This window comes from Propithecus coquereli, unplaced genomic scaffold (assembly GCF_000956105.1).
Source record: "Propithecus coquereli isolate 6110/MARCELLA unplaced genomic scaffold, Pcoq_1.0 Scaffold1, whole genome shotgun sequence".
Taxonomy (NCBI): Eukaryota; Metazoa; Chordata; class Mammalia; order Primates; family Indriidae; genus Propithecus; species Propithecus coquereli.
This window is the reverse complement of record NW_012133857.1, coordinates 10,911,235-10,937,331: the sequence shown is the minus strand read 5'-3', so window position 1 is coordinate 10,937,331 and position 26,097 is coordinate 10,911,235. Positions and strand designations below refer to the sequence as shown.

General features: G+C 39.6%; 1 protein-coding gene across 1 annotated transcript in view; it reads left to right on the top strand.

Annotated features, from left to right (window-relative positions):
* Nucleotides 1-26,097, top strand: part of SMARCC1 (SWI/SNF related, matrix associated, actin dependent regulator of chromatin, subfamily c, member 1) — a 193,094-nt gene that overhangs the window by 23,886 nt on the left and 143,111 nt on the right. Inside the window, exons 3-6 of the mRNA XM_012638213.1 lie at nucleotides 8,930-9,015; nucleotides 15,994-16,075; nucleotides 18,448-18,540; nucleotides 23,234-23,303. Coding sequence (XP_012493667.1) covers nucleotides 8,930-9,015; nucleotides 15,994-16,075; nucleotides 18,448-18,540; nucleotides 23,234-23,303 — 331 coding nt within the window. The remainder of the gene's footprint in view (nucleotides 1-8,929; nucleotides 9,016-15,993; nucleotides 16,076-18,447; nucleotides 18,541-23,233; nucleotides 23,304-26,097) is intronic.

Here is a 26,097-nt window from a genome sequence, read left to right as displayed (position 1 = left end):
TAGCTCACAGCAACCTCAAACTCCTGGGCGCGAGTGATTGATCCTCCTGCCTCAGCCTCCTGAGTAGCTGGGATACAGGTGCATGCCACTTAGCTCAGCTAATTTTTTCTGTTTTTAGTTGCCCGGCTAGTTTTTTCTGTTTTTTAGTAGAGATGGGGTCTTGTTCTTGCTCAAGCCGGTCTCAAACTCCGGACTTCAAGTGATCCTCCGGCCTTGGCCTCCCAGAGTGCTAAGATTACCAGCGTGAGCCACCACACCCGTCCTCTATGTTCCTTTCTATTCTTGATTAGAATTCCATTGTATGGATAAAACACAATTTGTTTGCCCTTTGACTGGTTGATGGGAATTTGAGTTATCCCCAGCTTTGTAAGTGAAACTACTATTAATGTTTTCGTACAAGTCTTTGTGTGGTAACTTTTCTCTTGGGTAAATACCTAGGAGTGTACTGGTTGGGTCATAGGCTAAGTATACATTTAACTTTTCCAGAAACTGTCAAACTATTTCCTAAAAGTGATTGTACCGTTTTACATACCAGCTAGTAGTGTACGAGAGTTCTAGTTTCTTCACATCCGTCAACACTTTGTGTGATTAGTCTTCATAATTTTAGCCATTCCTATGCGTATGTAGTGGAATCTCATTGTACTTTTAATTTGCATTTTCTTAATGACTGTTGATGTTGAGCATCTGTTTATGTTCTTATTGACCATTTGCACATCTTTCTTGAGTTGCCAATTAAAATCGTTTTCTTTTTTTGGCCTCCAAGACTGCCTCCACATTCACAGATTTGCTGAAGGACTTAATGGAACTTGGCATGTGGTTGTACTCAGGGCTAAGATTTGCTACAGCAGTATATTAAGTATACACACCTGGATCACAAGGGAGAAGGTGGAGTCTGGAGGAATCCATGGGTAGGCTTCCTTATGCTCTTTTCCCTCACATGAGGGGTCACACAGAGTGCACTGTTTTCCCCAGCAGTGAAAATGTGGCAATACACAAACAGTGTTTTTGCCCAGGGAAGTTCATTAGACACTGATGCCAAAGGTTTTTGTTGGAGACTGGTCACATAGATACCTTATGCCTAGCACATACCAAAATTCCAGACTCCCAGAAGGAATGCAGGTATTCATTATAAATCACATTATTTGCACAAACAGTCTAGGCACAGTGTACCACCCTTCTAATCAGTTAACTGTTGACTAGGAACAGTTTGAGTCAAATTCCCAGGTGCCAGCCAAGGGCCAACTTTGAATTCAGGCCTTATTAAGGATAGTAATCTCAGGCTTGCTGTGTTATTACTTTCTGCACAGTTGTTTGTCTTTTTATTGAATTGTAAAAGTTATTTATTAATATATATCCTGGCTATAAGTTCTTTTTCTTTTTTTTTTTTGAGACAGAGTCTCACTCTGTTGCCCGGGCTAGAGTGCCGTGGCATCAGCCTAGCTCACAGCAACCTCAAACTCCTGGGCTCAAGCGATCCTCCTGCCTCAGCCTCCTGAGTAGCTGAGACTACAGACATGTGCCACCATGCCCGGCTAATTTTTTCTATATATTTTTAGCTGTCCAATTAATTTCTTTCTATTTTTGGTAGAGACGGGGTCTCGCTCTTGCTCAGGCTGGTCTCGAACTCCTGAGCTCAAACAATCCGCCCGCCTCAGCCTCCCAGAGAGCTAGGATTACAGACGTGAGCCACCGTGCCCGGCCTGCTCATTCATTTCTTAAGCTGAAATAATTTAACATTGAATCACCCCCAGTCAATATCTGGAGACCAGCTGTTATGGGAAGAGCCCTGCGAGGAGCTCGTTGCCCTGTCCTAGCACAGTGACCTTGTTTAAAGCACTGACTTGTGCTCCCGTTTGTAGAATGTGTTCCCTGCCCTCCTGATCCCATCAAAGTATTTGAGAATCACAAGATGTGTAATAGTGAAAGCTTTTTGGGAAATTTCATTGAGAAATAGTATGTAAAGAAGTAGTATGTAATACAGTCTCTCTCTGACGATGTTGGGAAAGCAGTACGCATTCAGTACAAACCATATGTCGAATACTCATATAATTATTTTGTTTTTCACTTTTTGTGTAATATTCAATAAATTATATGAGATATTCAATACTTTATTGTAAAATAGACTTTGTGTTAGGTGATTTTACCCAACAGTAGGCTAATGGAAGTGTTCTGAGCAAGTTAAGGTAGGCTAGGCTAAGTTCTGATGTTCAGTAGGTCAGATACATTCAGTGCATTTTAGACAATATTTTCAATTTACAATGGGTTTATCAAGATAATACCCAATCATAAATTGAGGTGATCTTATAGACATGAAAAATAGGTTGCTGGCTTTTTCTACGTCACTGGAAAATTTTCTGGTAAACGTGGAAACATAGATGATACATTATTGACAGAATTTTTTTTGTTTTTGAGGTGGGGGGGGTCTCACTCTCTTGTTGCCCAGACTGGGTCTTAAACTTCTGGGCTCAAGTGATCCTCCTTCCTTAGTCGTTTTTTTTTTTTTTTTTTGAGAGAGGATCTTGCTTTCTTTTGCTCAGGCTAGAGTGCAGTGGTATCATAGTTCGCTACAACCTCAAATTCCCAGGCTCAAGTGATCTTTCTGTCTCAGCCTCCCAGGTAGCTGGGACTGCAGGTGTGTACCACCATGACCGGTGTAGAGATGAGGTCTTGTTATATTTCCCAGGCTGGTCTTGAACTCCTGGCCTCAGAAAATTGTCCTGCCTCAGCCTCCCAAAGTTCTGGGATTACAGGCTTGAGCCCCCACCTCTCGCCTGTTTCAGTCTTTCTTTAAACATTTCTTTTACTAGTTTGCTATCACCTCCAGCTCTTCAGGAACGCCCTGAAGAGCCATGTCTTCTGTTTCTCCTCAGTTCACGTCTGAGAGACAGTGTATGTTGTGTAAACAATAGTGATTGAACTTGAGGACCAGCAAAACCTTTCAGTGCCCCTCTAATTGAAGCCATGTTTTATCAGTTGAACATTGATAAGACTTGCCTTACCTTCTTTGGTCTGACTCACTGGCAGTGTTTTAGATGTATTTATTGATTGATATCTCTTTGCTGTCATGCTAGTAGTATTAATAACTGTCTCAAAGACAGGAAGTGTGGAAAGCTATTAATGAAATAGCCTGGAGAATTGAACCATTATTTACTTTGTGAAATTGAACTTTTCTTAATGTATCTACAAAAATGTAAAGTGCAATACTGACTTATTTTAAAGCAATTTTTAGAACTTCCTGAAATAATTACTGCTCTTCAAAAGGAGAAATACTGAGATGGATACACCCATTTTAAGGGGACTATTCAAGGTTTTTGAATTTTATTTTCAAATTGTCATGGGAACTTATATCAGATTTTTATGTGCATCTTTGGTAGAATACATACAAATACTTTGAGAGTAAAATATGTTGTTAAAGCCAGTTCTAACAAATGAGGTTGTGTGACTGAGGTGGGTAGTATTATTTTGGGACATTTTAGATGAGTCACATTCCATAGGCTATCTCTCTCTGACACTTTGGAATTTCTCCCCAGTAAGTGTGACTGACTTCATGCCAGGGATTCTCATGAACTGAGTCTAGTATAATGGAAAAAGTGGGAGCTGGAGGGCTGTCGGTTTGACAGTCTGTTTTCCTTATTTGATTAAAAGAACCATTTGGAAAATAAAGTTAATAAGGAGGGGCTCACAGTTGTCAGAAAAGGAGTTGGACCTGATTGTTGGTTTTATCATTTTTCCCTGGGGATTAGTTATAGCAGCTGAGCAGAGGGAGGGGAGGAGTAAATGGGGAGGTGTAAGAGGAATCTGTTGTCCTCAAGTTTCACTTTGAACAATTTTTCCTAATAGGCTTCTCTTTGAGCTTTCTGTTCCTGAAATGGTTCTGTGGCAAAGAAGCCTTAGAAAACTGTCGAATTTGATGAACATCATGATCCCTCCAGTTCTGAATATTTTATGATATGTGTCTGAAAATGGTACTGTTTTGTCAAAATGATGCTAATTCTGGGACTTTTTGAAATGGGTGAGGAAGAAAGCAAAGATTAGTATATGGGTCTGGGAAGCAAGAACAAAAGGACTTATAGGGAAGAATGACCAGTCTTAGTCACCACAGAGGTTAATATTGCACTTTTTTGAAATCACTTGAGAAGTTGTCAGCATCCTGGGATTCAGTCTAGCAGGGACGGGGATAGCTGTAGAGATTTAAGATTGAGACATGGATGGCCTTAGAACAAAGGCATTGTCTTAGCAAATACAAGGATCAAATTTAGGAAAATTGATACAGTACCATTATTTACCATAAATCTGTCTTCACATTTCACCAGTTGTTTCAAAAATGTCCTTTATAAGATTTAAACCAAGGTTACACATTTTATTTAGTTATGTCTCTTCAGTCTTTTTTGTAGAGACAGAGTCTTACAGTGTTGCCCAGGCTTGTCTCAAACTTCTAGCCTCTGGCAGTCTTCCTGCCTTGGCCTCCCACAGTGCTAGGATTATAGGCCACACCTGGCCTCAGATCTTTCTTTTTTTAATGTCTTTAATCATTTTATATATGACTAATTTTACAAGCATTTTTTTCTGTCATCTGAACATTTTAGGATTCTAACCTTGTTTTATCTGTTGATGTTACTTTGTTGTCTTGTTTCTTTGTGTATTTGAATTTTGGGAATTCAGTTTGTTTCTTTGTGTGTTTGAAATTTGGTAATCTAGGGCCAGGCGTGGTGGCTCATGCCTATAATCCCAGCACTCTGGGGGGCCAAGGCCGGAGGATCACTTGAGGTCAGGAGGATCGCTTGCTTAGGACCAGCCTGAGCAAGAATGAGATCCCATCTCTACTAAAATAGAAAAAATTAGCCAGGTGTAGTTGTGCATGCCTGTAGTCCCAGCTACTGAGGAGGCTGAGGCAGGAGGATCACTTGAGCCCAGGAGTTTGAGGTTGCTGTGAGCAGCTAGGCTGATGCTACAGCACTTGCCTGCGCAACAGAGTGAGACTCTGTCTCAAAAAAAAAAAAAGAAAAAGAAATTTGGTAATTTAGCCTGAGCAAGAGTGAGACCCTGTCTCTGCAAAAAAATAGGAAAATAAGCTAGACATGGTGACAGGCATCTGTAGTGCCAGCTACTTGGGAGGCTGGGGCAGGAATATTGCTTGAGTCCAGGGGTTGGAGGTTGCAGTGAGCTGTGATGATGCCACTGCACTCTACTCTGGGCAACAGAAGGACTCCCTGCCTCAAAAAAAAAAGAAAAAAAGGAAAAAGAATAGAAAAGAAAGAAATTTAATAATCCTGTTGACCTGATAGGTTTTTAAGGCACCTAAGTGGACCTGTCAAATTTAGGAGCAAATCTTTTGTTAATTTAGCAAGGGGTTCCTAGACTGAGTGGTTGGTGTTAAGTTCCAAACCCAGATTATCTTGAGATGGAAACTTTTCTTCTTCCTTAGTTATTGAAGGGCAGATTTTTTTTTCTAGCTCATCTTTTCCCTAATGGTGTTACCTATTGAGACTCCTGGCTTTATATGTGTGTTTGGTGGGTGATTGTTTTAGTTCTATGCCCTTCCTTGCTTTGGTTCAAGTTCTTAATTCCTGTCCTTGAATAGACAGTAAGATTCTGACCTTTATGTTATCAAGGTTGACATTAATTACCTGTCTAGTCCCCTCGTTGTCCTGCCCATGACCCTAGAGGTAGGGTTGCAGTTTTTACCACAGAAGATGACTGCTTTGACTTTTAGTTGTTTCTAACCTCCACCCCTTTGATTTTTGCTCCTGAGGATTTGCTTTCTTTCTAGGAAGTCATTTGCTCATATAAAATATTTTTATTACATTTTTCTGACATTTCTGTGTGTTTGTAGTGGAAGAGTTTTATGATCATTTAGTCTGCCATGTTGCTGGAGTCAGCAACATTTTTCTTATCTGTAAAATTGGGGTTAAAAAGAGTCAGCTTCATAGGATTGTTGTGAGGAGTAAATGAGATAATGTATATGAAAAGGGCCTCATGTAAAGTTCTCAGTAATTGGCAGCAATGCTAATACTTTTTGTTCTCTCCCAAAATATGGCTATTACAGCAGTGATTACCTAGGAGTAGAGGTGCTACTTATAAGACTAACTGCAAAGCAGGTAAAATATATAAATAAATTTATGGAATATTTGATTTTCATCCTTGTGAGGTGAAAGGGTTTGGAGGGCAGGGCACAGTGGCTCATGCCTGTAATTTCAGCACTTTGGGAGGTTGTAGGAGGATCGCTTGAGGCCAGGAGTTTGAGACCAGCCTGGGCAACATAGTGAGATCTCTTGTCTACAAAAAAATATGAAAAATTAGCCAGGCATGGCGGGGTGCACTTCTAGTCCCAGTAATTGAGGGAGGCTGAGGCAAGAGGCTTGCTTGAGGCTAGGAGTTGAAGGTTGCTGTGAACTATGATCACGCAAGTGCACCCTAGCTTGGATGACAGCAAAAGGGTTTTGGAATCTAGGTGTGATATATTTTTTCCCTCAACCATTTTCACGGTGTGAAGGCGACTTTGAGATTTCCTGTGAACGTTCTTGGTTTCTTGGACATATTCATTCTCTGGTTTTGTATTTAGTTCTTCGCATCCATTTTCTGGCATAGTCATTTATTGGTGAGTAGACTTAAATCTGGCAGTAAAAATGCATATGCCCATAAATACACACACTATCCTTTTCCTTTTGACTAACTGTTAGCACTACCTTGTCTTAATGAATAAGACAAAAGAATAAAGAAATAAGAACACCATGGCACACATTTAAAACACTTTTAAGTATTGTAGTAGATTTATCTTTTCTATGTTTCAGCTTAGCAGAATTTTAGGTAGGCTATAAATAGGTAGGGTGAGGCCATTTATATATACCCAGAATAAGATTAGATTAAATTTCCAATTTAGTTAGCCAAGGATAGACCAGTTTATTAAAAGCAATTGGGTCACACAGCTGGGAGTTGAAGCAGCTTGTTAGAGCTGACCCTGGCCTGCAGAGTCTCTAATTGGAGTGTGCAGCTGTTGAGATACTTATGTAAGGCGGCAGCTTGCTGGCTCTTGAAAGCTCAATTTTTGCTACTCTATTACCCCTTTATTGTTTAGATGTAACAATACTAATCAAGAAGAATGTACTTTTATTTAGGTAACATGAGCTCTTGTATTTGAACCACACAAACTGTGAGTTAGGGCAGGGCCTCTTTAGCATAGGGGTGGCTGGGATAGGTTTTGAATGGGGTGTAGCCAGCACACAGGGGTTGTTCCGGAGAAGTCTCTAGTCTCTGTCTCTAGCTTTCCATTCCCTAGCTCTGGTCTGTTTGTTTTATCTGAATAATTCTCATACTGGTACTTGTTATGGGAACTGTAATCCCAAATCCTTTTTTTTTTTTGGTTTTTCGAGACAGGGTCTTGCTCTGTTACTAAGGCTGGAGTGCGCTGGTGCTGTCATAGTTCACTGGAGCCTTGAACTCCTGGGCTCAAGGGATTCGTCCACCTTAACCCCCCAAATAGCTAGGATTATGTGCTCAGCTGACTTTTAAAAAAATTTTTTGTGGAAATGGAGTCTTGCTTTGTTGCCTAGGGTGATCTTGAAACTCCTGGCCTCAAGCAATTCTCCCATGTCGGCCTCCCAAAGCACTGGGATTATAGGTGTGAGCCACCTGACTGACTACATTTCATCTTATTTAGCCTACTTGATGATCAGTTTATATTGTTTTATTTCCATATCATGGAAGTCACTCAGCATTTGATTTAATTTGAGCTATATTTTTATAATCCATAAAGCACAAATCTCTTTTAAATTATAGTGCAGATTTAGCTATAAGTTAAATATAGTTTAATAAAGTTGTACCATGTTTTAGTGGTCATTAAAATATTACAATAACAATGATCAGTTATAATTTTTTATAGCTTAAAGAATATAAATGGGGAAAAATCTGATATACTAATATTTCTTATTCTACAGGAAAATTATCGTTGGAAATTGTGTATAACTGGAATTTTTTTTGTTTGTTTGTTTTGAGTCAGAGTTTCACTCCGTTGCCCGGGCTAGAGTGCCATGGCATCAGCCTAGCTTACAGCAACCTCAAACTCCTAGGCTCAAGCAATCCTCCTGCCTCAGCCTCCCGAATTGCTGGGATTACAGGCATGCGCCACCATGACCGGCTAATTTTTTGCATATATATTTTTAGTTGTCCACCTAATTTCTTTCTCTTTTTTTTTCAGTAGAGACGGGGTCTTGTTCTTGCTCAGGCTGGTCTCAAACTCCTGAGCTCAAATGATCCACCCGCCGTGGCCTCCCAGAGTGGTAGATTACAGGTGTGAGCCACCATGCCTGGCCTAACTGGAATTTTATGTTTTGAAAATCAGATTTTAAGTTTACCAGTGGAATTTGTAGTATATCATTTTTTTATCCATTAGTGCATACTTTTGAGTCATTTTGATTTATCTTTCATAAAATCTTGCTGTTCTCAGACAGACTACTTACTCAAAGAGTAATAGTGGGATTTAAAAGGAAATCTTTAAGCTACTCAGGAGGGTTGAGGTGTGAGGATAGCGTGAGTCCAGGAGTTAGAGACCAGCCTGGGCAACATAGCAAGACCTGGTCTTCTAAAAAAAATGAAAAAATTAGCTGGGTGTGGTGGGTCACACTTGTATTCCCAGTTACTCAGGAGGCTGAGGTGAGAGGATCATTTGAGCCTACGGGTTCGAGGCAGCAGTGAGCTATGATCTTGACACTGCACTCCAGCTTGGGTGACAGAGTGAGACCCTCGTCTCCTTTAAAAAAAATTTTTTTCAAATCCACTTGTACAATTTCTTCATACCTCAGTTTATTTGAGAAAGTATTTAAGGTTATTAAATTAGTAGTTTATGTCTTTGAGTTCATAAAACTTAGAATTCAGATATGAGTAACTTTGTGAGAACCTTTATTTTTCTTATGTGTAATTTGTATCATTTCAGGCAAAATGTTTCATGGATTTCAAAGCTGGAGGCACCTTGTGTCACATTCTTGGAGCTGCTTACAAGTATAAAAATGAACAGGGATGGTAAGTTTTTGTATTTGCACGATTTGACGTGTTTATTTAATTTTAAATCCTGTTCTTTTGTATGGTATTAGAGAATTCTGTAAGCCCATTATGATTTAAGCATAAAGGTAGGTTGTGTTTTATCAACAGCAATTTACTTTGTCTTGACATCCAAGAAAAATGTCAAAATATTGTATTTATTAGGCAGATTATTTCTTACGTATGATTCTATATAGATAACAGATACATATTATTAGCAAATTAGAAGGTAGGATCACCATTAAATGTAGAAATGTATATGATGAACTTGTAATTTCATTATATATGAATCTGATAAATAATAGTTTTAGTGTCCTAGTGAGCTAGGCCTTTAAATGAGTCATCTAGTTTGCCATCCTCAGGACATGGTTAAAGGAATCTGGCTTAGAGAAGTACAGATCTTTGCCTGGGTCAGTGGTGGAAATAGGTTGAGAATTCCTGGCCGGGCGCGGTGGCTCATGCCTGTAATCCTAGCACTCTGGGAGGCCGAGGTAGGAGGATTGCTTGAGATCAGGAGTTTGAGATCAGCCTGAGCAAGAGTGAGACCCTGTCTCTACTAAACATAGAAAAAAATTAGCCAGGCATGGTGATGTGCTCCTGTAGTCCCAGCTACTCGGGAGGCTGAGGCAGGAGGATCGCTTGAGCCCAGGAGTTTGAGGTTGCTGTCAACTAGGCTGACGCCAGGGCACTCTAGGCTGGGCAACAGAGCGAGACTCTGTCGCAAAAAAAAAAGAATTTCTGTTGTTTTTACCGTTTTGATCCATTCACTCTTCCTTTTCTAGCCCTGTCTCTCTTGATCCTATTTCTTTGCTTTCTTGAAGTTTGGGGCTTCTATTGTGTTGTGAGGTTAGCTTCTGGGACTAGTGAATATGTAATGATGATGGTTCTGAGCTCCTCAAGGGTGCTCAGCGAGCCACTTCACAGGGTTGAGTGGGGTGACTTGAGTACATTTGCTTAAAGTTGTTTGGGAGTTATAGTTGTGTACAATTTATGATTTTAGCATCTTTCCAGGAGAATATGTATGTAATTGGTGTATTTTAATTTAAAGCATGACTTTATGGCCGGGAAATGCAAATAAATATTCAGGTCAAGTTTATAATTAGATTATTTATATATAGTAAATAGAGATGCAGACGTGTGTGTTTGCTAAAAGTTTTTATATATGGCTAGGTGTTTAATAGATACTGGTTAATTGATTAAATGAACATGAATGAGAATTATTTTCTAATTTTGTGTCCAGCTCTGGGGTTGCACCTCTCACCAGGTTATTCCCTGATGTAGGACCAACAGCATGCCTGAGTACTCTCAGATATGGTTTGTACCCTACTGTTAGCTCTGGATTCCTAGTTAGATCTATTTTCTGTCTGTTTCTTGTTCAGCTTATATCCCACGTTCTGATCTGAACACTTGAGGACAGAGTCTGAGTGAAATGACTTTTTCTAGGTTACATACTGCAGAACTTGGTTTGCGTCCCAGTGCTGCCAGCACAGTGAAAATTTTTTTTTTTTTTTTGAAATAATCTTGCTCTGTCTCCTGGGCTAGAGTACAATGGCATCATCATAGCTCACTGCAACCTCAAACTCCTGGGTTCAAGCGATCCTCCTGCCTCAGCCTCCTGAGTAGCTGGGACTACAGGAACATGCCACCACACCTGCCTAATTTAAAAAAAAATTTTTTTTGGAGACCACATCTTGCTTTTTTTTTTTTTTTTTTTGGAGACAGAGTCTGGCTCTACTGCCCTGGCTAGCGTGCCGTGGCATCAGCCTAGCTCACAGCAACCTCAAACTCCTGGGCTCAAGCGATCCTACTGCCTCAGCCTCCCGAGTAGCTGGGACTACAGGCATGTGCCACCATGCCCGGCTAGTTTTTTCTATATATATATATTTTTAGTTGTCCAGATCATTTCTTTCTATTTTTAGTAGAGATGGGGTCTCGCTCTTGCTCAGGCTGATCTTGAACTCCTGACCTTGAGTGATCCACCCGCCTCGGACTCCCAGAGTGCTAGGATTACAGGCGTGAGCCACCACGCCTGGCCTTTGGAGACCACATCTTGATATGTTGCCCAGACTGGTCTCAAACTCCTGGCTTCAAACAGTTTTCCTGCCTTGGCCTCCCAAAGTGCTGGGATTACTGGCATGAGCCACTGTGCCCAGCCAAAAATATAAACTATTTAAAAGGAGAGAGGGCCGGGCAAGACCCTTTCAATAAATGAATGAATGAATGAGGAGAGAATAATATAATGAATCACCATTTACCATCATGCACCTTCTACTTTATATAATTTTATCTGTAGAGTTGACCCTTGAACAACATGAGGGTAAAGGGTGCCTACCATCTGTGTGTCTGAAAATTCACGTATAACTTTCAACTCCCCAAAACTTTACTAATAGCTTACTTACCATTGACCAGAAGCCCTTACTGATAAACGATTACCACATATTTTATATTATATACTGCATTCTTGTATAATAAAGTAAAGTAGAGGAAAAAATGTTACTAAGAAAATAATAAGAGAAAAATGTGTTTACTATTCATTAAGTGGAAATGGATCATCATAAAGGTGTTCATCATCTTCATGTTCAGGCTGAGGAGGAGCACAAGGAGGGCTTGGTCTCGATGTCTCAGGGGTAGCAGAGGTGGAAGGAAATCCACATGTAAGTGGACCCACTCAGTTCAAATCCGTGTTGTTGAAGGGTTAACTGTGAATACTTCACTATGTATTTATTTCTGAAATAGGATTTTAAAAAGTATAATAATGCAACCATTATCACAACTAAGAAAATTAACAGTGATTTTTCTTTTCTTCCTTTATTTTTTTTTATTTAAGAGATAGGGGCTTGCTTTGTCACCCAGGCCAGAGGGCAGTGGCATGATCATAGCTCACAGCAGCTTCCAACTCTTGGGCTAAAGCAATCCTCCCATCTCAGCCTCCCAAGTAGCTGGGATTTAGCTGAGCCTAATTAGCTGAGCCTCACCCAGCTAATTTTTCAATTTATCAAGTATCGCTGGTTACGATGGCTTATGCCTATAAGCTACTCAGGAGGCTCACACGAGAGGATCACTTGAGCCCAGGAGTTTCAGACCAGCCTGGGCAATATAGTGAGACCCTGTCTCAAAAAAAAATTATTAACACTCCATTTAGTGTTCACATTTCCCTGATTATCTCGTGAATGTTTTTAAATTTTATTTAATGAGTATCCAAACAGGGCACATATGTTGCATTTGGTTGATATGACTTTTAAGTCTCTTTAAGAAAAAATTTAGTTTTCCTTTTTATTCTCTCTTTACCCTCTTTTCCTTGCAAGTTGTCATTGTTACTACATTGTTTTAGATTTTTCTGATATGCCTCCAGGTTATCATGTGTTGTAAACTGGTGATTAGATCTAGAGGCTTAGTCTGATTCGGTTAATTTTTTTGAACAGTACTTCATACATAATGTTGTGTTCTTCCATCTGGGGGCATGTGATATCTGTTCTTTCTGTTTATAATGGGCAGACATTGATGTTCAGTGCCTAGAGTAATTATTTCAATACAACTTACACAGCTGTAATACTCTAAGTTTGAAAATAAGAATGTAGATATTCTAATGTATATAGATCCTTATTGTTATATAGATTATTCCTTGTTAAAGAGTGTCATTCTGTCATTCTTTTTTCATTTATATTAGCTGGAATGCTTTTATAAAGAGAAACTTTAGTCATCAACAGTTGGAAAGGCAGAATAAATTTTTTTTTTTATTAAGCCAGTTACATTTAGCAATGGGGGGTGTTATCCCAATTTCAGTGACATTAATGTTAGTAAGTTGTGATAACCTACTACCATTGGACCAGCCAAATTCTTGATTCTTTCTCTATTAACAGATTTATTTTTTTATCTTCATTTGCAGATAAATCCAGCCAGCCCTGTTTTAATTTGTTTAATAAACACTTCAAATTATTTCCCAAATTTCTAATAGAGATAATTTCCTTCAGCTCTATTATCTGCATCATTTATTAGGGAAGCAGTTTCTTTGTCAATAATGAGTAAGCTCTTATGTAAGTAATTCTCTAAGTGATAATACTTCTGGCTATAGTTCTTTTGTTATCTTTGTGGAAGAGTTACCCTTCTTTATAAAGGGGGAGACACATGTCGGGCATGGTGGCGCATGCCTGTGGTACTAGCTACTCGGGAGGCTGAGGCAGAAGGATCACTTGCACCCAGGAGTTTGAGGTTGCTGTGAGCTAGGTTGATGCCACGGCACTCTAGCCCGGGCAACACAATAAGACTCTGTCTCAAAAAAAAAAAGAGACCAGTGCCACAGTTTTAAGTAAAGGGTATTAGGATAAATTTTACCACACTTGGTAAAACAGAATCAAACATCAATTTTTTTCAAGAAGGTAGGTATTAGTATGAGGCACTAAAGTAGGATTTCGAGGCTACCTCAAATCATGGAGAAGGGTAATGAGGATTCTTGAGATAATATAGGGGAAAAAGAATACTCAGATGACAAGAAAATATAGGATAGAGAGATTAAGATGGTGATGGTAGAACCCTGTCAAGAACATCAGCATGTTGATGGAAGGTTCTAAAGAATCATTGAAAGTAGTAAGTGTTGTTACTTCTCCTCATTTTAAAAGGAGTTTTTCTAAATACCCTTGTCAGCTATTCTTCTGTGAATCATCCATAGTAATTATTGAGTATCTGAAGACACTATGATCAATTTTCATGCAATCTTTGGAGAGAGAGTTCTCAAAGAAATACTAGATATTTGGTGTTATCTCCTTAAGATATAAACTGTGGTAGGCAGAATCTTTATTGCTGATTTTTCCTCCACTTTAGGATGTTAAAAATGTCACTTAGTATTTGTGGGCTTTTGTGTCTAGTCATGGCCAGGCGTGTGGGTAGCATAGGGAAACAAACAGTGGAAGATTGTCTGTGGTGCTGATGAGTAATCATCCTTTGGAACTTTTTATTATAGCTCCAATGCCTATTTTGGCGTCTGATGCCAGTTTTGGAACTGATGGTCTTGCTGTTCATTTGGTGGTGTGGTAGATGTGAGCTAAGAGTCACACAAGTATGGCAGACATTACCTGTTTTGTTTTGCAGTCACATGGTTTCCTCAAGGTTATATCTCTCTTCTTTCATATCACTTAAAATACTCTGTGTGCTTTTATCATAGCTTTTACATTAAAGCACCTTGAGAGTATGACTTATTTCTTTGTTTTCTTTACAATTCCCAGTACCTCATTTGTTATAATAATATATCGTAGTCACAAACAATATTTGTAGATTTTGCCTTTGTATTCCCATATTATACAATCCCAGGGAAAAGGGGTTTGTTAGGTTTGTCGGTTAAAGGACTATGTGCAATTCTAATTCTTGATAGTTGTAGCCTGTGGAAGAAAGACTGGCACTTGAGTCTGACCTTACATGGATGATAGACATCATTGCTGTCTTAACCTCTTACTGATACTTATGAGTCTGGGATACCCCCAGCTATCACATAATTTCACATTAAGGGAGAATCACTAGTCTTTTTTTTTTTTTTTTTTTTTTGAGATAAGAGTCCCACTCTGTTGCCTGGGCTGGACTGCAGTGGCGTCATCATAGCTCACTGCAGTCCCCTTATACTCCTGGGTACAAGTGATCCTTCCACTTCAGCCTCCCAGGCAGCTAATATTTTAATTTTTTATAGAGTTGGGGTCTCACTGTGTTGCTCAGGCTGGTCTCTCAAACTCCTGGCCTCAAGTGATCCTCCGGCCTTGGCCTCTCAAAGTGCTAGGATTACAGGCATGAGCCATCACGCCTGACCAATAGCTCTACTCTTGATTGTTACTGGGCCAGGTAGAAATTTTATTTGAAAAAACGTGTCTGTTTAAGTCATGTATGTTACAACTATATGAGAATTAAATACCCAAGATACTTTTCTTTGCCTGAAAGGACACAGACACTGTGGAATCTAAACAAATGATTTTTTTCTTTCTTCCTTTTTTATGGAGACATGGTCTTGCTATGTTGTCGGGGCTAGAAAAGAGTGCAGTGACATGATTGTAGCTCACTGCAACTTCAAACTCTTGGGCTTAAGCAGTCCTCCTTCCTCAGCCTGCTGAGTATCTAGGGCTATATGTGTGCTTCACTAAGCCTGGCTAAGCTTTTGTTTTTTTGTTTTTGTTTTTTTTTTTTTGGTGTGGGGGGATAGAAACGGGGTCTTGCTGTTGCCTAGGGTGGTCTCGAGCTCCTGGGCTCGAGCAGTTCTCCCGCCTCAGGCTCCCAAAGTGCTAGGATTACAGGCGTGAAGCCACTGCCCCGGCCTAAACAAATGATGTGTATGTATTTATTTGAAACAGTGTCTTGCTCTGTTGCCTGGACTAGAGTCCTGTGACATCAACCTAGCTCACAGCAACCTAAACTCCTGGGCTCAAGTGATCCTCCTGCCTCAGCCTCCTGAGTAGCTGGGACTACAGGCGTGCACCCCCACACCTGGCTACTTTTTTCTATTTTTAGTGGAGACAGAGTCTCACTCTTGCTCAGGCTGATCTTGAACTCCTGAGCTCAAGTGATCCTCCTGCCTCAGCCTCCCTGAGTGCTAGGATTACAGGCATGAACCACCACACCTGGCCTGATTTTTAAACATGTAACTTAGACAAAGTTTCCTTAATCCTTGTAGTATGGTCGTTCCCTGCCTGTGGATCTGTGAACTACTTTTATAGAAGAAAGTATCTTAGATTTAAGGAAAATTGGGTACTTCATGGAATTAGTACTTCATTTTGATTGTAGTCGATCTTAATGTTATCTCTTTTATACAGGTATTTACACCATGTATTCTTATATTACTGGGAGAATACCCTCACACAATTTGTAGAGTGCTATTTTAATTTCCAAATCATTCTAACTCATTTGCATTGAATTCTGAAAGTAAGCTTTCACTTGTGTTTAACGTGGGAGACAAGTTAACTAGTGATTTTTGTTTTTTTCATTTAGGCGGAGATTCGACCTACAGAATCCGTCCCGAATGGATCGTAATGTTGAAATGTTTATGAATATTGAAAAAACATTGGTACAGGTAACTTGGAAACTTAGGTTATTAAAACCTTTTTCTCTAGTATATTTTCAGTTCTAAGATTGGCTTTATTGGATTGTCAAAAGGAGAAAGGAAGAAAAATGTTCTGAAATCTGTATTAATTTTATGAGCATTTGCGGATTAGTGCTATGACTAATCTTGTCATTTTAAGACTACTGATTTTAAATAACTGGTGAAATAATTTCTGATAATTTTCTGTATTAATTTCACCTAATCTATTATTTGAATCACCCTCACTTTATTTAACATAAACCCTCTTCCATCCTATTGGCCATTAGATTATATAGTCATTTTCTTTGGGTTTGTTCCATGGGTTCCATGGTTGTGCAATAGATGCAGATCTTATTTCCCTAACTAAATTATAATATGAAAGAGAGAATGCTTAATTTTCTTCTTTATGTTTCCTAGTATTTTTATCGATTGGTAGTTTATAATGATCACTGAATTAACCTTGTTAGAGCTGGTAAAAATTAAGCTAGGTATTATCATTAGCTTAATGCGTGAAAGTAGTTTGTCCCACAGACTCTTAGCTAAGGGAAATAATTGAATATGTTTTGTTTGTTGATTGAGTTTTGGTCATGGTTTGGGGAATTAATATATATATTTTGTCATTGCTGCTGTGGTTTTTTTGTTTGCTTCCTTGTTTATTTGTTTTTTGAGATAGGGTCTCACTTTGTTGCCTGGGCTAGAGTGCAGTGGCATCATGATAGCTCACTGCAACCTCAAACTCCTGGGCTAGAGATCCTCCTGCCTCAGCCTTTTGAGTAGCTTGGGACTACAGGCATGCGCCACCACACCTCGATAATTGTATTTAATTTAATTTATTTATCGTTTTTGAGACAGGGTCTCACTCTTGTCACCCCTGTTGCCCAGGCTGGTCTTCACCTCCTGGCCTCAAGTCATCCTTCCACCTCACCCTCCCAAAGTACTAAGATTACAGGTATGAGCCACTGTGCCTGGCCTCATTGCTCTTTTTAAAATTAGAAGTGAGAAAAAAAGAGCTGTAATTCTTCCCAAACGAAAGATGTAGCCAAAAACACTACATCAGACTGTTAAGATAAATTCAGGTATAATTGGCTATGAGGATTAATTTGGCAATATGGCATTGTACCTTAATGAAAAAGCTGCTGAATTTAAGTCATGATTCTCAACATTTTTTGTCCGAGTGTAACCAGTTGCAGAAAAGGGATCTGAGGATGGTTTTAGTGGCTTGCTGAACACCTAAATTTTTTTTTTTTTATTTCTGCATATTATGGGGGTACAAATGTTTAGGTTATATTGCCCTTGCCCCCCTCCAGTCTGAGCTTCAAGCGTGTCCATCCTCCAGATGGTGCACATTGCACTCATTATGTTTGTATATACCCATCCCCTCCCCCCTTCCATCTTCCCGACGCCCGATAAATGTTATTCCTATGTATGCACTTAGGTGTTGATCAGTGAAACCAATTTGCTGGTGAGTACATGTGGTGCTTATTTTTCCATTCTTGGGATACTTCACTTAGTAGAATGGCTTCCAGCTCTATCCAGGAAAATATAAGAGGTGCTATGTCACCATTTTTTTTTTTTTTTTTTTTTTTTGAGACAGAATCTCACTGTGTTGCCTGGGCTAGAGTGCCGTGGCATCATCCTAGCTCACAGCAACCTCAAACTCCTGGGCTCAAGCGATCCTCCTGCCTCAGCCTCCCGAGTAGCTGGGACTACAGGCATGTGCCACCATGCCCGGCTAATTTTTTCTATATATTTTTAGTTGTCCAATTAATTTCTTTCTAATTTTAGTAGAGATGGGGTCTCGCTCTTGCTCAGGGTGGTTTTGAACTCCTGAGCTCAAACAATCTGCCCGCCTTGGCCTCCCAGAGAGCTAGGATTACAGGTGTGAGCCACCGCGCCTGGCCACCATTGTTTCTTATAGCTGAATAGTACTCCACGGTATACATATACCACATTTTATTAATCCACTCATGTATTGATGGGCACTTGGGTTGTTTCCATATCTTTGCAATTGTGAATTGTGCCTCTATAAACATTCGAGTGCAGATGTCTTTTTTATAGAATGTCTTTTGTTCTTTCGGGTAGATGCCCAGTGATGGGATATGCTGGATCAAATGGTAGATCTACTTGTATCTCTTTAAGGTATCTCCATATTGCTTTCCACAGAGGTTGCACTAGTTTGCAGTCCCACCAGTGAACACCTAAATTTTATCTTGAGATAAAACTTAAATTCTTCATGACAGTACTTTTTACTCTTTTAAGAAGTATGGCTTTATGTGCCAACTTTTGCCATTAGGGTAAGACGTAAATAATGTGACATTATTTCAAAATCAAGAGAATTTCAACATCTCTTTTTTGTTCCTCAGAACAACTGTCTGTCCAGACCGAACATCTACCTCATTCCAGACATTGATCTGAAATTGGCTAGCAAATTGAAAGATATCATCAAACGACATCAGGTAATACAGACAACCACTTCAGAAATGTGTAGTAGTAAGCCTGTAATGAATATTAACCACAATATCTTTGGATCTCAGTATGTATCTGCATTAAAAGAAAATTTTCTCTCTTAAAGTACTAGGTTTTTTTCTATCTACTCACCTCCGCTTTTTTTTTTGTTAAGACAAGAGTCTCACTCTGTTGCCTGGGCTAGAGTGCTGTGGTGGCAGCCTACCTCACAGCTTCCTCAAACTCCTGGGCTCAAGCAATCCTATTGCCTCAGCCTCCAAAGTAGCTGGGACTACAGGCATGCGCCACCATGCCCAGCTAAATTTTTCTATATATTTTTAGTTGTCCAGCTAATTTTTTTCTGTTTTTTTGGTAGTGACGGGGTCTTGCTCTTGCTCCGGCTGGTCTCGGAATCCTGAGCTCAAACAATCCGCCCACCTCAGCCTCCAAGAGTGCTAGGATTACAGGCGTGAGCCACCGTGCCTGGCCCTCAACTCCACTTTTTAACCTAGAGTAACATTTAATAAATTCCTTGGTATGAAGTTGTCATAGTTTTATTGTGATGTACACTTACATAGAGTTAAGGAGACCAGGGTATTCTGCATCACACAACTCTACATCACAGAGATACCAAAGTCAGAGAGTTGGTGACACAATTTTTGGTAGAAAGAGATCAGATATTACTTTGAACTAATGCTATTCCCTCCCCAATTATATTGTTCTAGTTGTATATATGGTTTTAAAAAATCATTGAAAAAATACGCCTTCTTCATAACCTTACCTGTGTTATTCATATGTACTAGTGCTGACTTTTTAAAATTTATTTAATTATTTTTGAGACATGGTCTTGCTCTGTCACTCAGGCTGGAGTGCAGTGGCACAATCATAGCTCACTGCAGCCTTGAACTTCTGGGCTCTAGAGATCCTCCTGAGGAGGAGGCAGGAGGTAATTTTCTGAAACATCAGTTGTGTGATAGTTTTATCAATCCTTAGGATTAGTCGAAAAGTCTCAAGAAATATCTTTTTTTTCTGCTGCAGAAAGAGATTACCGGTTCAATTATGTTTTAGCATTTAGTAAATTATTTTGCTCATTCTGAAAGTGAATGTTTCTGATACTCTCTACAATTGTAGATTTAGTAGTCTTTTACTTATATGACATCCCTGCCAAAGTGAAAGGTAATTTAATTATGCTGTTAGATCAAGTTGTCTGAAATTCATTTTCTTTTTTATAAGTTTTATAACTTTGAATGTATCACTTAACCTTCTTTTCTCCCTTGGAGCACCTATTTGTTGGAGGGACTGTCAAATGTACCTTAATTATATATGCAGCATTAAGAGGGCAGAAGTGTAATAAATTAACCCTCTCCTTCTTTCAAGCTGAAATTACCTACTCTAATTGCAGTGAAATCATGCTTCAAAGAGTTCATATATTTTCCTACAGTTTTTCTGAATATTTAGCTGTCTTTTTTTTTTTTCTTTTTGAGATAAAGTATCACTGTGTTGCCAAACTGGAATGCAGTGACATGATCAAAGGACACTAACCGCCAACTCCTGGGCTCAAGTGATTGGCTTTCCTTAGCCTCCCAAGTAGCTAGGATTATAGGCATGTGTTACTATGCCTGGCTAATTTTTCTTTTTCTTTTTTTTTTTTTTTTTGAGACAGAGTCTTGCTCTGTTGTCCGGGCTAGAGTGCCGTGGCATCAGCTAGCTCACAGCAACCTCAGACTCCCGGGCTTAAGCAATCCTTCTGCCTCAGCCTCCCGAGTAGCTGGAACTACAGACATGCACCACCATGCCTGGCTAATATTTTCTGTGTATTTTTAGTTGTCCAGCTAATTTCTTTCTATTTTTCGTAGAGATGGACTCTCACTCTTGCTCAGGCTGGTCTTGAACTCGTGACCTTGAGCAATCCTCGTGCCTTGGCCTCCCAGAGTGGTAGGATTACAGGCGTGAGCCACCACACTCGGCTGCCTGGCTAATTTTTATATTAATAATTTTTTGTAGAGGAAGAGTCTTGCTATATTGCCCATGCTGGTTGCAAAATACCTGTCCTCAAGCAATCTTCCTGCCTTGGCCTCCTAAAGTTCTGCGGTTATAGGTGTAAGCCACCACGTGCAGTCCTTAGCCGTCATATTTTGTGCCTTTAGTGATTGTTTTCTAGGGATATGTTCCCACGGGGATGCAAGGGTCTAGCTGGTTTCATACAATCTTAGGAAAGAGACCTTAAGAGGTAATAATATAGGACCTTTATTGGGTACTGATTGTCAGGCCTTTACGTACACATTTTAAATACATTTACAACTCACACGGAGCCCTTATAGTGTTCCTATCACTATTCTTAGTTTATTGCATTTATTAATTAAATATGAAATATCCGATTTTGAATCAAAAGTGTAGTTTGTTATATCTCAAACAAGAAGCAGTACAATTAAGCAAAATATGTGCCTAAACTATCGACATAGTTTTGCCATCTTAATGATAGCTTGTTTACTCCAGCACTGAAGAAGCCTAGGGAGCGAGTGGCGATGAAATCGCAGAAGACATTTTCCACAGCTTGTTGAGAATTGAATATTTTTCCTTGCAAGAAGTGGTAGTCAGTTGGTGCAAGATCTGGTGAATATGGTTAATGACAGAGAGTTTCTAATGTAGGCTCTGTAGTTGGAGCAGCATTGTCTTGTGACATGTGGTCTTGCAAGAGGATTGGCCGGGTCTTTATTGACCAACCTGTGCTGCTTAATCATAAGCCTCCTCATCGTTTTATCCAGTTGGTTGCAGTAGACATCTGCCATAATCGACCGACCAGGTGTCAATGAAGCTGTAGTGGATAATCCCAGTGCCGGACCACCAAATACATAACATTAGCTTTTTTTGATGAATATTTGGTTTTGGACTGTGTTTTAGCACTTCATCTTTATGCAACCATTGTGCCTAATGCTTGCGATTGTCAAAAAGAATTCATTTTCATCACATGTAACAATATGGTGTAGAAATGGTTCACCATTATGTCATGACAGCAAGAAAAGGCAGGCTTCAAGACAATTTCTCTTTTGGTGCTCATTTAGTTCATGTGGTACGCATATATCCAGCTTCTTTACCTTGCCCATTTATTTCAAATGGCCCAGTATTATTGGAATAGTAACGGCAAACCTTGCAGCTAATTCACGTGTAGGTTGATGGATTTGCTTCCACTGCAGCTTTCAGCTCATCATTATCCATCTTGGTCTCAGGTCACTCACGTGGCTCATTTTCAAGATTAAAATCACCACAACGAACTTCTAAAACCATCGACGTACTGTGCATTCATTAACCACATCCTTTGCAAACACTTCGTTAACATTTTGAGCTCTCTGTGCTGCATTGGTTCTGTGATGGAACTCATATTCAGCAATAACACAAATTTTTGACTTATCCATGGTTTCACAAAAATGGATCTAAAAATTTTTTTTGAAAGATAATTGTAAGCCAAAACATGCATTTGAAAGAATGAAGATTTATCTTCACGCTAAAAACAAAACAAAAAAACAGTAAATGTCAAAGTGAAACGTCAGAGATACCAATTGTTTAAGTTAATACTTAAGGAAATCGGACATTTCATACTTAATAACCTAATATTAAGTCAGTCCTACAAAATTACGATAGAGGTATTACGTAATTACTCCATTTCATGGAAGTCACCGAAGCATAAAAACACTTGTCCTATATTATGCACGTAGTAAATTACACAGCTGAGGTTCAAATTCAGGCCTGATGGACTCCAGAGGCCAAGGTCCTAGACACTGTGCTATTCTGTTTTCTCACACTCACTGGATGTTCATACTTCTTTGCAACCTGTTTAAAGGCTATTTAAAAATGTCCCTGGCTGGGCTTGGTGGCTTCAGCCTGTAATCCCCTAGCACTTTCACAGGCCGAGGCAGGAGGCCTGAGGCCAGGAGTTGGAGACCAGCCTGGGCAACAGAGCAAGACCCCATCTCTACAAAAAATAGAAAAATTAGCCAGGCGTTTTGGCACACACCTGTAGTCCCAGCAGCTCAGGAGACTGAGGCAGGAGGATTGCTTGAGCCCAGGAGTTGAGGTTGCAGTGAGCTAGGCTGATGCTAGGTTACTCTGGCTTGGGCAACAGAGCCATACTCTGTCTCCAAAAAAAATCAAACAAAAACACACGAATATTGAATTAGGCCAGTTAATAACCCTACAGTAGCCTGTGAATTTTCCAGTGAAAGGAAGAGTCGCACAGCTTTTACTTTAAATCAAAAGGTAGAGATAGGTAAGCTTAAGGAGAAGGTGTGTCAAAAGCCAAGATAGGTTGAAAGTTTGGTCTGTTGTTTCAGTTAGCCAAGTTGGGAATGCAGAGGAAAAGTTCCTGAAGAAAATTGAGGGCTAATTTGGTGACTTTGGAGTTATTTTAAGAATTATTTAGAGGTACTCATATTATTGATAGGATACACAGGGCTATGTAGAGAATTAGCTAAGAGCTACATCAGAGCTACATAAATAAGTTTTCTATATAGCAGTATAAACTGTGTAGACATTTTTTTTGGTATTTTGTTGTTCATCTCTGTTCATTTACGCTACAAAAAATATTATAGTTTTATAATGTAAGTAAAACAGTGTACCTTTATATGTCTTATGGAATTTGCATCTGGCATCTTATAGTTTGTATGCTGTGTACTTTCTTTTAATGTAATTTGTTCATTTGCTTTCCAGGGGACATTTACTGATGAGAAATCAAAAGCTTCCCACCATATTTATCCATATTCTTCCTCACAAGAGGATGGTAAGTTAGTTTTTAGTTGTGAACTGATAAAATAATATGTCATATCATAGGGATTTTACCAAGTTTTTGTTTTTATCAGCTTTTGGGGTTTTTGTTTTGTTTTGTTTTTTTGTTTGTTTTTTAAGAGATAGTATCTTTCTTTGTGGCCCAGAGTAGAATGCAGTGGCGCAGTCATAGCTCACTATAACCTCAAACTCCTGACCTCAAGTTATCCTCCCAACTTGGCCTCGCAAAGTACTGGGATTACAGGTGTGAGTCTGGCCTTTTTAAAAGAGACTCAAGTATTAAATAAATTCCACAGATTATTTAAATATGTATATATTTTAATGAAGAATTATACCTCCTCCTCTTTTCTTTTTGTTTAATTGAGCTAAGCAACCTAATTTTTTGTGCTGTCCCACTTTCTAACCATTAGACTTTTATTTCTTTGGTAGTCATTCAGTTGTTAAGACTAGGCATGCCTTACGTATTAACCTTGTTAATATTTACTATGTCTCTTGGGTTCTGAAAATTAGGAGTCATTGCAACATAGAGGGATGAATATCTTGGGTGAGAAAACAACTTACTGGCTGTCTAAACAGGGTCTGACAGCAGTTTACTAGCTTGGTTAATTTATGTGGTTTGATTGATTTCTGATCTTCAGCTCTGCTGTTGAGAAAGTTAATTTCGTCAGTCGCCAGAGTTCATTAGACACACAGAAACTGACTTGTGCTAACCATTCTTTCAAAGCACTGAATCGAAAAGCATAATACAAATTAACAAATTTAGAATGAGAAAATATTTTCTATAGGGATGCAATAATCAAATCTTCCGTTAACCACAACCTATTCCTGTAGGATTTCTATATGATAAGCCAAATTATATCAAAATTTCAGTGGCTAATTATCTCCTACTGAGTATTTTGTCCTGACTAGCAATGCACAGTTGTGGTACAAGTCAGTATCAAAAAAACAGACAAGGCCAGGTGGGGTGGCTCACACCTATAATCCTAGCACTCTGGGAGGCCAAGGTGGGAGGGTCGCTTGAAGTCAGGAGTTCAAGACTAGCCTGAGCAAGAGCGAGACCCCGTCTCTACTAAAAATAAAAAAGAAATTAGCCAGACAACTAAAAAAATAGGAAAAATTAGCTGGGTATGGTGGCACATGCTGTAGTCCCAGCTACTTGGGAGGCTGAGGCGGGAGTATAGTTTGAGCCCAGGAGTTCAAGGCTACAGTGAGCTGTGATTGTGCTACTCCACTCCGTCCTGGGTGACAGAGCAAGACCCTGTGGTTTCTGTATATGTGTGCACGCCCACACACGATAGTGAGAATACTCAGCAATGTCAGAAATGGTTCTTAGAAGAGAGTAGTAAGGTTATTAAAGCTTGATGCAGTGGCATGTGCCTGTATTCCCACCTACCCTGGAGGCTAAATTGGGAGGATTGCCTGAAGCCAGGACTTTGAGGTTGTAGTGGGGTGTGATGAATGTACCTGGGAATAGCCACTGCACCCCAGCTTGGGGAACACAGTAAGATGCTATCTCTTTAAAAAAAAAAAAAAAAAAAAAAAGAGAAAGATATTAATTAGAAGAAGAGTAAAACAGCCTAAACCTAATTCAGCCTCCAGAGTAACTGGGACCATAGGAGTGAACATCCGTGCCTGGCTGTTTTTTAATTTTTGTGAAGACGGCGTGTTGCTCTATTGCTCAGACTGGTCTTTTTTTTTTGAGATGGAGTCTCACTCTCTTGCCTAGGCTAGAGTGCTATGGTGTCAGCCTCGCTCATAGCAATCTCAAACTCCTGGGCTCAAGCAATCCTCCTGCCTCAGGCCCCCGGGTAGCTGAGACTACAGGCATGCGCCACCATGCCCAGCTAATTTTTTCTGTTTTTAGTTGTTTGGCTAATTTCTTTCTATTTTTAGTAGAGATGGGGGTCTCGCTGTTGCTCAGGTGGGGGTCTTGAACTCCTGAGCTCAAGCTATCCTCCCACCTCGGCCTCCCAGAGTGCTAGGATTATACAGGCATGAGCCACTGGTCTTGAATCCCTGTATTCAAGCAGTCCTTCTGCCTTGGCCTTCCAGAGTGCTAGGATTGCAGGCATGAGCCATCATGCTTAGCCTTATTATTTTTTTTATTGATATACAATTGCTCCTATTTTGGGTGGGGGGTGGGTATGTGTGATATTTTGATTCATGTGTAGTGATCAAACGAGGGTTTTGGGGATATCCATCACCTCAAACATTTTATTTTAGAAACATTTAAATTTTTCTTTTGTACCTATTTTAAATTATACAGTAAATTATTGTTATTATATTAACTGTATATTCTTATTATCTGTATTCTTGTTGCTCTGGCATTTTGAGGCCTGCAGAGATATTTCCCTTTTGAGGGTTAGCTAATTCCTAACGATACTGACTTACCCAGGAGCATATCTTTCATAATTATACCAAGCACTTTGAGGATATAACCTCAACCATCTTTTTATCTAACTCTCGTACACCAAACCAATATTTCCACTTTCCTGAATCATCCCAAGGACAGATACCAGGGAATTAGATACAACATCTAAACCCCAGTGTCCCCTGGAATTATGCAACGTAGCCCATCCTATACTGTTACTCTGCCCTATGTTGCCTTTCCTGTGGGAACCCCAGTAAAGGCTTTGGCCTAAGTCTCTCCTCATGCCTGTCTTCTGCCTCCTGGCTATTCTGATGTTTCTCCTGTGGCCCTGCGTGGTGTGGTGTTTTTCCTGCTCTTGGGAAATATAAGCAATAATAAATTCTTCTGTCAATGGCATTGGCCTTTCTCTGTTGTCACT